This window comes from Capricornis sumatraensis, chromosome 18 (genome assembly GCF_032405125.1).
Source record: "Capricornis sumatraensis isolate serow.1 chromosome 18, serow.2, whole genome shotgun sequence".
Classification (NCBI taxonomy): domain Eukaryota; kingdom Metazoa; phylum Chordata; class Mammalia; order Artiodactyla; family Bovidae; genus Capricornis; species Capricornis sumatraensis.
In genome coordinates this window covers 23,722,341-23,734,913 of record NC_091086.1, presented here as the reverse complement: position 1 = coordinate 23,734,913, position 12,573 = coordinate 23,722,341, and the positions used below count along the sequence as shown (strand labels likewise).

Sequence of the window (12,573 nt, the reverse complement as noted above, 5' to 3'; positions counted from 1 at the left end):
ACTCCTTTTCTTCCAAGGGATTCTTGCCCACAGTAATGGATATGATGGTCATCTGAATTAAGTTCATCCATTCCCATCCTTTTTAGTTCACTAATTTATTTCACTGATTGATGGACTAAGATGTCAGTGTTCACTCTTGCCATCTCATGCTTACATCCGAATTTACCTTGATTCATGGACCTGACGTTCCAGGTTCGTATGCAGTATTGTTTTTTACACCGTCATCAGACACATCCAGAACTGAACATTGTTTCTGCTTTGGCCCTGCTGCTTCGCTTTTTCTGGAGCTCTTCGTAATCGCCCTCCACTTTTCCCCAGTAGCATACTGGACACCTTCTGACCTGGGGGACTCATTTTGTAGTGTCGTATCCTTTTGCCTTTTCATACTGTTCATGGGGTTCTTGTGGTAAGAATACTGGAGTGGTTTGCCATTCCTTTCTCCAGCAAACCATGTTTTGTCAGAACTCTTTACTGTGACTTGTCCGTCTTGGGTGACCCTGCGTGGCATGGCTCACAGCTGCATTGAGTTAGGCAAGCCCCTTCGTCGTGACAGGGTTGTGATCCAGGAAGAGGAAGTGTGTCTTCCTCAACTCTTTTTCTGCAACACCCAACACAATGCCTGGGAGAAATAGTTCCTTGTTGAACATTTTTAATTGCATGAGTATGTCATCTTTTCATTAGGTCATTTCATAGTAGAACACTTGGCATAGAGCTTTATGTATGTTGGATAATCAGCACATTTGTTAAATCATTTAAAAATCTAGAAATGTTCATGTTACCTTTAGAAACAATGAAAACAAAGAAAAAGCAGATGAGAAAGTACCTGCACACTAGGTTCTTAGAATCTAGCGTACTTAACTAATTTGATGAACATGACTAGTAAGGACCTCAAGTCCTCAGAAGTTCCTGTAAAATGATCGAAACTGTTTCTTTGTAGAAAATGACTGCAAAGGGAAAACCAGTCGCTACTACAGGTGTGGCAAGTGTAATAGCTTCTAAAAAAGTAAAGGCTCTTGGTCAGGAGATTAAAATTTTAGATACATTATTTTGCAGAGTAGCATATAGAGTTTAGTCACGGCTTGAGTTTGCATTACTTGGTGTGGAAATGGAGTGTGGTAGCCTGTGCCATTTAGCTGGCCAAGTCACAGGTAAAACCTGAAAGGAAATGTAGAATATGCTGTCATGATATGATTTTCTCAGGTAACATGCAGATACACGCACACAAAAATGTGATTTGGCAACGTCAAGAGCTTGTACAAAGCTCTTGTGGACTTTGAGATTTAGAAAATCGCAGACTTTATCTTTCGGTTGTTTCAGGAACTTCCTGTAACTTAGGTTACAAGTGGCAGTTTGTGTTCTTTTTCCTCCCCTTTCTTTCTCTTCTCCCTACTCCGTCTTCACTTGACATCCTCCAGCTTCCCTAGGCCCGTCCTGTTTTCCTGCTTCTCTGGTTCTCAACTTGCCCTTTCCCTCTGGCAAGATCTTCACAGTCTTTTCTCTAGGTCTCACAGTCTCTACAGATTTATGGCAAATTGTTTTTCTTCCTGGAGTAGGGACTGGATTAAGCACATCATGGTTAACTGAGAAGGGTGGGAAATGATACAATTTTTCTTTTTAGCCCTTGCTTGCAAAGGAGAATGTCTTTATTTCTAGATGTTAATGTACCTTGTAACTTTAATATTAACAAAAAGAATAGAGAAAGTGATATGTGATACATTTTTTCTCATTCTTATTAACGATGTTTACTAATTCCAGAATGATTCAAATTTCACAATATACTTTCTTTTTAGGTCCGTATTGAAACAGCTACAACTTTGAAATTAAATATCCTTTAAATATTCTAAGAATACTTCACTGCAAGGCATTTTAGCAACACTTTAAAATTAATTATTTTTAAAATGTAATTTATGACATAGTTTAAAATGTAATTTTTTATTGGTTTGTTATATTTGGTTTTTGCATATATTTTATCCTGATAAATTTCATATATTCTCAATTTCATGTATTCTCAGTATTCCTTAACTGCTCTTCACCTGTTGATGATTTTGAGTTTAGAACAGATCAGTTTCTGCCGGTAAGAATATTTATTTCACGTTTTATAAAAATTTCTGCTTATGTCTTTTGAATATTGAGTTATTTTATAGCTGAAATTGTATGTATCTATTGTTTAGTAGAGCTGCTTTCAAAAGTATATTTAGATTATTTGGGAAGTGATTGCTTGTATTGGTAACTTTAATTTCAGTAATTCTGTTTGTTTTGTTTCATCGTCTTGTTCTCCATTTTAGAGATGACTGCTGCACTTTCTGTTCTCACTAGTGTAAGGCATCTACTCATTTCGTATCCGTCTGTTACTTTTCATCCTTAGGTCATCCCCCTCTGTGTCTGTGTATATATGTCTTTCCTACACGAGAGTGCAAATTACCTGAAAAGCACAATACCTAGTCTTACACTTTTTTTTTTCCTTCACTCAATCCTCAGCACCTATTTTGTTTCCACATAGTTGTCACTCAGTAAACACTTGTTAAATATGTCAGTATGATTGGGGCCTGAGTGTTTGGTTTTCTTGAGAAGGCTAGACAAGAAAACTTTATGGTAAAATATCTGCCTTTATTTCTTATGAGGTCATAAATGGGTGCACTTGGAGAGCAGAAATTTTTCTTTAATAGAAGAATCACTAAATGCTTTTGGATGAAAGATGTTTTACCACTCTGTTTAAAAGTGAATCAGATATCTGAAAGAGCAAACGTTTCTGTCTCTGACATCCTGTGATTTGTTAATTTCTACTATAATTTTCGCGATATAGAAGTTAAAAGCCAGACATAAGTTTTTTGTTTTCTGTTTCCTAATCAGAAACATTCTGTTGTACTATAATTACAAGTATTTGTCTATAAAAATTTATATCAGAAAGCTGGTATGTGAGTGCAGTAATGGCATTCCTCTATGCTATAATGAGTAGACATGGCAAAACAACAGGCATATGTGGAAAAGAAGTGACAAAGCGCTTTTAAAAGTTGAATTAGCTGTATAAACTTTAAACACAGAAACTTCAGACACACTTTTTCTCTGAAAACATTTGTGGATGAATTAAATTCAAAAACGGGCACGTTTAACAGCAATAAAGAATATGATCACTGCCCTAAATATTGACAACTTAACCAATGTGAAGATGTATAGGTAATGCTAAGGTATTGTCTATTTGCCTTTTATTTCTTTGATATTATGACTTAATTTTACTACTTATTCCGTCTTTATGTGAAGGTTTTTTGCATTTCTGTACCAAACTTTTATCTTTTCTTTTACCTGCAGTACTTGGAAACCATGTTCACACTACTCTTTCAGTTACTTCAGCAAGTTACAGAGTGTGACACGAAGATGCATGTTTTACATGTCCTTTCTTGTGTGATTGAAAGGGTCAACGTGCAGGTAATTTTGTTGTAAACGTGAAAATAAATGTTAGAGAAATGTGTAGAGGATATGTAGAATTCATTAACATCTTTGTACACATTGTTTAAGTGTACATTCATTAAAATGGTTCTATTAGGTTGTGATTTCAGTTCTGTATCAAAATTGACTTTTATACTTGGTGTTTTTAAAAAATGACCTAAGAAAATGAAAACATAAAAAACTGGATCAACAATGTAGTGTTGTTTGTTAGAAAGCAAAATTATATATCTTTTATAAAATTCAGTTTATATTGAATAATATTTTTACAGTTTAAGATGTTTGAGTGCATACTCACAAGTGTCAGCAGATACAAATATTCTCAGAAATCTGTTGTTTTTACCTTAAAAACTGAGTGTGTTTTGCAGTCTAGGCCATGTTATATCCATCCCTGGTTTAATGTAAAAATAATATGTAAAGTTTTTAACAGTAAATTATTATTTAATTGTATTCAGCTTCCCTTATCACTCTTAATGTCTGTGAAAAATTGATAATCCAGGAACCACACTGTAATTATCCTGTAATTTCTTATATCCAAGTTTACACTGCATTATTTTTATTTGGAAAGTGCTGAGTAAATCTGTGAGGTATTAATTAGGAAAAGATAACTTTAAGTCCACAGTCCTGGAGTCTGCTTCTGAATCTATTAGTGAATTCTGACACCTTGAACCTGCTTATTAATTCTAAAGCAATTGACAAGAATTGCTATCAATTATTGAGTAATGATAAGTATCCAACTCCTGTGCCAGGTGATTTGCATATATTTCTCATTTAATCCTTAAAAAAACCTTTGGATGGGAATTAGAATTCATTATCTTGAACAATTTGAGGCTTCAAGAAATTTGCCTAAGTTCAGACATTTTAGTGGCCTTGATAATATTCAAACTCATCGTTAACCTTCTCACTGGTAGTTTAGCAGGAGACTCAGGTTCAATCTCTGGGTCGGCAAGCTCCCCTGGAGAAGGGAATGGCAACCCATTCCAGTATTCTTTCCTGGAGAATCCCATGAGCAGAGGAGTATGGCAGGCTATAGTCCATAGGGTCACAAAGAGTTGGACATGACTGAGCAACTAACACTAACTGACTAACTGAACTCAACGTTATATTGGTGTAACACCAGTTGCAGTTTTGAGTGATCATTAATCATTTTGAGCAGATTTGAGTGCTGCTGTCTAAAAGTAGTAATATCTTAAAATTTTTTAACACTTGTGTTTCTTATTACATTAATTACATTACGTCATTTTTATATTGGTTTATCAATAACATTGAGAGGATTTATTTGGTCATTGAGACTGTGTTTTAAACTTATTTCAAGTCCCTGTCTCTGCTCTTGGGCTTGGACATGGTCTTGAACCTTGAGTCCTCATGTATAAAATGGTAAAGATAAAGATTACTCTCAAGGATTCCTGAGTGTAAAATTATCACAGATATTTAATATTAAATGTTCAATATGCAGATTACTATACAGTTGCAATAAATTATTTAAAAATTGATTATATTGTAAAAGCAAGATTTGCAGTTTTTTAAATAATCTGATTTAGATATCATCTGGCTAATGGGAATTTCTTAAAGAAGGTTTTTTTTTTTCTTTTTGTGGAAATGAATTTTCTTACCCCATCTCCCCAAACCGCTAAACCTTTTCCCACATAAGTTTAACATTACTCTTGCTTAGTAAATTTAAAAATACTTTTGCTTGTATCCATGGTTATCTTTCATAGCACAAATAGCCTGAGCAGCTCATATGTCTATATCATTAGTAAATAAGATATAATTATCCATTAGTACTTTTTGTTTTTAGAACATAAATAGGAAAGGGTTATGAAAAATGTTTTCAGGAAAAAACATTTTCCTGTGTTAACATTTGAACAACACCATCACTTAAATATCCTTCAGGTATATGATTTTTGTCTACTAGATTGCAAACATTTTGAGCCATCTTACAGCGGTACTTTCTGACACATAACAGTTTTTGAAGTTTTAGGGAAGTCACCATCTTTATACGATAGCTTGAAATGTTTTGAAGATTATATTTCCTTTTTCTAAAAAAAGTAATTGAAAACCTGTAAGTAAATTATTCCGGTTCAGGGATTCTATGAATACACAGTCAGGAAAAAAATGTGTTGATCATCAAGTAAGATGTCAGGTAAGCAGTCTTTGGACTTAAGCATTTCTGAAGGGAAAGAACAAAATTAAAAATGAAAGAGCCAGTGTGAGATGGTAAATACTCTGTTGAAAGTGTTAGCTAAAATGGGATGTTAATGGAGACTTACTTTTTAAGTTCCCTTGTGAATGGAGCCTTTGTTACAACGTTTGTTAGTCTGCCACATATTGGAGTTTCACTTGTTTTTCTAATGTGTTATGAATGAAAGTGGGTATCTTCTTGTGCAGAATGAACTCATAAGACTATAATGCTCATAGTAGAGCCCCACCCCATTCTATTTTTTTGGAGTAGAGATGCCAAAAGATGAGTACTCTCATCTCAGTTGTGTTATGCTGATAGTTCACTTTCTGTTGTGGGATATTTAGCCTGATATCTATAAAACATTCTTAATTCCATGTGTTTTTAAAATGTTATTTCAATAACTGATCATTGGTCTACCGAAAACGCATAATCACTTTAAGAAATGTGTATAGTATTTTTTTTTCTTTTACATGTTTTCACTGAAAAATTTTAAATGTGCAGACATGTTGTAGTAAATCACTACCTGTATATTCTTCACTTCATTTCATCACGACACTCTACCTTAGTATATTAGACCTCTCCTTCTTAATCATAATCATCGTTAGATTCAGAGAACTTAACACTGATGTAGCCCTGTATTCTGATATCAAGTCCATATTCAGGTTTTCTCAGTTGCCCCGATAGTTTATTTTTTGGCTCGCTCCTCCTAACCTAAGGAAATGTGTCTGGCTCTCATGTCTTCACTTTGTTTTCTAATCGCCAGCCCCTGTTTAAAATCCTTTACAACTCCGAATCTATGAGTGATTTTTAAAATAGTGTCTTTGAAACATTAATTTTAATTTAGAGCATACTCTAATGAACAACTGAGACTTGGATATAAATATTTCATGACTTCCAAATGTAATTGGGTGCTTGGTTCTGTTATTCACCAGGTCTATAATTCATAGCACATAATTCCTTTCTTCCATGCCTTGGAAGATATTCTGTTTAATTTGTTCAAAACCAAAACTTTCCTTATCAGTAAAACATGCTGTTTTTAGTTGAATATGAATGTGTTAGTTACTCTGAAACCTGTTTTTATGTATTAACAGGTCTGCCTTTATAAGTTAATTGGAGGGATCTTTGAGATAGAGCACTTAGCAAAATTAAGTGCTCAATAAATATGTTAAAATAATATTCAGAATTGGATACATGAAGAGTCTCTTAATATTTATTCAGTTTCATCTCACTGAAATATTTGGGCAAATATTTAACTTCTTATCGTTCTGCATCTCCTCTCCTAAACCTGGGGAACAAATCTTAGGGATTTTTTTTTTTTTTGCTATACTTTTAGTGTATGATGTTTTATAAGCAGAATAGAGAAATTCTTCCTGTTTCTGGGAGCAATTTTTTTGTTTTAATTATTGGAGTATAATGCTTTACAATATTGTGTTGGTTTCTGCAGTATAACAAGGTGAATCAGCCATATGTATGGGAGAAATTTTTAATTTTTAATCCTTGGGATTGATAGTACTGCAACTGTGAAACTCTGGTGTTTTGTTTTATCTGTGTACGCTCATCAGATCAGTTCCAAATACTGGGTGACTGTAGGCCTAAACCTGGAGTGCAGTTTCCAGGTTCTGTGTGGAATCAGATTCCATTTTATTTTCCAAAAATCTCACTATCAAGCCTTGGTGTGTGTGATGTAGGGGATATTTCTTAAAACTGGTGAAGTTAATCCATATTGGGGTTAACAGTTTTATCCTTTGAAAAGGATTAAGGCTTCATATGCTTACCTTTATATCCTCTGCTTTTTGGTGGCTGGTCTTCAAGGCCTGATATTTGAAAGATGCCATTTGGTAATGGTTGAATGAATGAGGAAATGCTGACTCTTTTAAAAACTCTTTTTATAATTCCCAATTATATAAGTTGTTTCATTAAAAAGAACCAGGATATAACAGCATTTTTTATTAAGTTATTTCTTACAGAAATAACTGGCATCAGTATGTTGTTTTATATTCCTAAATTTTATTTCAGCCAATAAATTTGCTGCTTGTTTATAATTATTTAAAAATATTTACCCTGGAGCTCTGTGTCTCTATATACTATCGAATTTATCTTTAAAAGGATATATACTTAATACGTTACATCCAGTAAACCATTTGCTACCTGTGACCTAATAGGTCTGTCGGTGTTTCTGAAATAAGTCGCTTTCTTTACTAACACAGTTCTTTTGCTTCCTCTGCTTCTCTTGTGATAGATACGACCGTATGTAGGATGTTTGGTACAGTATTTGCCTCTTCTTTGGAAGCAGAGTGAAGAGCACAATATGTTGAGATGTGCTATTCTTACAACACTTATTCATCTTGTTCAGGTAAGCTCCTTCTCCACAGTTTCTAGTTTAGTTTTTTTTTCCTCCTTCTTTAATTTTTTTTTTGCTATTTTCATATGATTGATGTTAGTGGCAGTAAAAGACCTTACATTTTTCTTGTTCATGTGTGATCTACACAGTTTAAAAACACTTTTTATATTTACTTAGAGCACTTTCTGACATTTAAAAAAATATTCTCTACGTTTAAAAGACAATTTCTTTCATTAGAGGTGGTTGTCCCCAGAGAAGGTAGACTTGTGATTTTTACAGTCAGTTGTTTTTTGCATGTAGTTTCCTTGGTATTCAGGGCTCTTCTGTATAAACTTACTCTCCATTTTCATTTAAAGTAAAAATTTTCCTTTCATATGTTGGGAAGACAGAAAAACAGGTGAGTTGCCTTTGAGGGAAGGAGTTAATTTGATATTCAGTGTCTTGACTTTGAGGTATGGGGATGTGCAGCAGGTTGCTGCTGCTGCTGCTAAGTTGAGAGAACCCTAAAATTTCAGGGAGAGATGGAGCTGCAGTTCTCATTTGAACTGTTAGGGTGGATTATGGTCTGATGGTAAGAGAATGGAGAGGGAAGCACTTAATGACAATATCTGTCTGTAGGGATGCACAAGTGAATTTTATTGCCCTTGCTGCAAAAGTTGATAGATTTTTTCCAATGGGGAGATCTCTTTCAAAATTAAGAATTAGTACTCTAAAATGTTCCAGTAAGTTAAACTAATATTATTATTATTATTTTTTTTAAAAAAAACCTTTTTCAGTCACCTTGAAACATAAACGTATTCTTTCATCAAATATTTATGGTTGAGTTTTATAGCTATAAATTTCTATCTGAGACAGTTTTAGATACATGGATAGTGATACAAAAAAAATTTTTTTAAGCACTTTTGTCTATCTTTTAATTCTTGTGATTATCCTGAAAAATTATATCCCTTTATTAGAAGGGGGTACAAAGGCTAATAGAAGGTTAGCAGTTAGTCTGAGATTGTTCATGTAGGCATCAGGACAGAGAGTGATCCTCATGTCTTTTGCCTTATATCTCTGCCAAATGTGTTTTTAGACTCAACTTGAGATTTTTGTGAAGGAGGTATGCTCTTCAAACAATGTTACCTCAGGAAATCTTAGGAAGCTATAGTAACTTGCGGGAAATGTTTGGAGTCTATAGGACCTTTTCCTTTAATTGTGACACCCTGGATTTGTATAGGCCAGTGTTGCAAGTTTTCAGCTAAGTAATCATGTGCCCTTGGAGAAAACATGCAATGTTTAACATTAAAAATGAGACTACCTTAAAATAAGTTTTTCAGTCATTTGAGAAAGTTATATAATTATTAGGGTTATTGGTAAGTTTTCCTTTCATGGAAATCGTTGCATCTTTCAACTATCATTTGTATTTATTTATTAAATTTAGTAGACAGATATTAGTATAAGTATTTTTTTGTTTTTATTTTTGTTTTCCTTTTTAAAATTCTAGGAACCTAGACTGGTAGCCTCTCTGACTGAGGAGTATAATAATGAATGGAAATAAACGTTCTCTCCTGCAGTAGTTTGGCTTCAGTCGAAGTAGGCATTCATCTATTTGATAAACATGTTTTTAAACACCTGCAATGTGCAGTACATGGTACTAGGCGCTGGGAAACAGAAATGAATAGGTCAAGCTTTCTGTGAATGTGGTTGTCTAGGGCAAGACTGAATAGCTAAGTGCTCTTTTAGCAGTAAGAACAGGGTGCTGTGGGGCACTTGGTGGGTTGTCTCAGACTTGAAGACCTCGCATAGGTCATCAGAGAAGTCTTCCTTCAGAGGTGATACCCAAATAGTGTATCATTATCTCTTGACCCCCCTGTATAGAAGATGAGGATTTAATTTTCATTTTCCTGTGTATGACTCCTATCCTTCAAGCCTTCCAATACAGTTTGATTATAATTTAAATTAGGCCACTATTTAGTGTTTGTATGACTACATACACGGAGTTCATATATAAAGAATGCTGAAGTCATATATCATTATATACAGCTAATTTTCTATCCTGTATAACCATCCGCCTAATCTCCACTCCTATATTAGTAATTTTCTTTGCTTAGTTTATTATAAGTTTCCCGTTACTATGCAGCAAATTACTACAGATGTAAAGGAATAAAACGGCATTCCAAATACCTCATAGTTCTGTAGGTCAGAGGTCGAGCACACCATTTTGTGCTCTTTAATCAGTCTGATAGCCTGAAATTGACATGCTGCCAGACTAAGTTCTCCCCTGGAGGCTTCGAGGAAAATTTTTCTTTACATTCAGTCAGCTTGTTGGCAGAATTTAGTTTCTTGGTCTGTAGCACTAAAATCCCAGATTACTTGCTGGCTGTCAGCTGAAAGTGAAAGTGAAAGTTGCTCAGTCGTGTCTTTTTGTGACCCCATGGACTGTAGGCTGCCAGGCTACCTTGGAATTCTCCAGGCCAGAATACTGGAGTGAGTAGCCATTCCCTTCTCCAGGGGATCTTCCTGACCCAGGAATCAAACCAGGGTCTCTTGGATTGCAGGCAGATTCTTTACCAACTGAGCTACCAGGGAAGCCTTGGAGGCCCTCCAAGTCCCTAGAGTCCAGCCACATTCCTCGATCATGACCCCTTCCACCAGTATCGTCAGCAGTGGGGAAATTCTTGGTTGTCAAATCCCCTCAGGTTTTGAATCTCTAACTTTCTTTCATGCAACTAGCTAAAGAAAACTCTTTTAAAGGGTTCATGTGGTTAGGTCAGGCTAATCTATATAATTTTCTTATTATAAGATCATTCAATTTGAGACCTTAGTCATATCTGGAAAGTAATATCTAAATTAGCACTTGATTGAATAACTGGGGAATGGTCTGTATACACTGAAGTTATGAAGGTAAGAATTATAGGTGGTCATCTTAGAATTCTGCCTGCTACATTTAGCTTTCTATGTAACTGAACCCATTCTGTCCACCTGTTACCTAAACATTCCCTCAGTATGTTCACACCCATCAGGTACTTTATTACTTTCATCATCTTGGAATCTGGAAAATTGATGTGCGCTTTAGTATGCATTGGTTTTTACTTTATGCTTGTCCGTGGCTGTGATAACTGGGCCCCCTTTCAGTGTCATCAGAAGGGCTCTTCTTGCCTGTCCTTTCTGTAGGGTGCCTGTTTTCTGTACCTGTCTTCTTCCTTGTTATGACTTCCTCTTTCTGCTGGAGCCCACGAATGTCTGTGGCATTCTGCAAAAGGTACTTGGGGGGTAAATTTTGTCAAGATTTTGCATGTGTGAAAATGCCTTAAAGTTTTCATGATGACTGGTAGTTTGGCTGGGTGTAAAATTCTAAATTTACCCCTTGAGAGGCATTTTTCGTGCGTCTTCTAGCTTCTGGAGTTGCTCTGAGGAATCCTTAGCCATTTTAATTCTTGTTTCTTGAATGTGTCATCTCTTCTTTCCCTTTGGCAACTTATATGATCTCTGTGTTTCAATTTCATGATGATGTGGGTATATTTTCATTTACTGTTCTGGACACTTGATGTATATTGCAAACTGGAAACATGTTCTTGGGTTCTAGATAACTCCATCACATTCTGTTGATTATTTCCACACCTTCGTGTTTTTCTTTTGTCTCTTTCTGAACTTCTTGTTACTCAGATGATAGATGAATGACTCAGCCCTAGATTTTTCTTACTGTTCACTTCTGCTTTTCCTTCTCTTTGTCCTTTTGCTCTACTTTCTGGGGAATTTTTTGAGCTTTATCTTTCAGTCTTCCTGTTGAGTTTTTCTTTCCTGCTGTAAGATTGTTAATGTCTATGAGTACATTTTTTTAAAAATTAAAATGTTATTTATTTATTATTAATTGAAGTATAGTTGATTTATAGTATTAATTTCAGGTTACAACATAATCAATTCAATATTTTATAGATTATACTCCATTTGAAGTTATTACAAAATAATGGCTATATTTCTCCGTGCTGTGTCATGTATCCTTGTTGATTATTTTTATGTTTGTGACTTTTAATCCCATAACCCTATTTTGTCCCTCCCCACTCGAGAGGAGTTCTTTTTTGTATTGCTGAATAATCATTTTATATTTGTACACAGCCATTTGTATACAAATACAATCATTTGTATTGTTGAAAAATCATTTCATTTTTGTTTTCATGAATACAGTGTTTTGTTCTAATAAGGATATTGACATTTTTCTAAGCTTTTATCTCTATATGTGGTCTCTATTTCCTTCAGTCATGTCTGTTGATGTGATTGGTTGCCTGCTTTTTTTTTCCTTGTGAAATTTTGAAGCATGCACAAAAGAAGGAAGAACAGTATAATGAATCCTTAGGTAACCATTTCCCAACTTCAAGAGCTGTATCAATATTTTGTCTGTATAAATTTTATACTTTAGAGTGGGCACTAAAAAGTTAATCAAAAGGATTGAATATATATGGGAAACTTGGTGATTGTGGGTTTTTTCTTTAGAATAGTCTAGCTGGAAGCTTTTCTTTTTGTATGGGACAAATGTTTTGGTTCTATGATTCTGAGATCTTTCCTTAGTGAAAGATCCATCAGTCTTTTGCCCTTTATATTATATCTCTGTTTTATATAGTATCCCTAG

The 12,573-nt window shown here is 34.6% G+C and overlaps 1 protein-coding gene across 1 annotated transcript in view; it reads left to right on the top strand.

The window, feature by feature from the left end:
• Positions 1–12,573, top strand: part of IPO11 (importin 11) — a 165,117-nt gene that overhangs the window by 55,422 nt on the left and 97,122 nt on the right. Inside the window, exons 16-19 of the mRNA XM_068990382.1 lie at positions 1,791–1,824; positions 2,034–2,074; positions 3,307–3,423; positions 7,863–7,976. Of these exons, the coding sequence (XP_068846483.1) occupies positions 1,791–1,824; positions 2,034–2,074; positions 3,307–3,423; positions 7,863–7,976 (306 nt within the window). The remainder of the gene's footprint in view (positions 1–1,790; positions 1,825–2,033; positions 2,075–3,306; positions 3,424–7,862; positions 7,977–12,573) is intronic.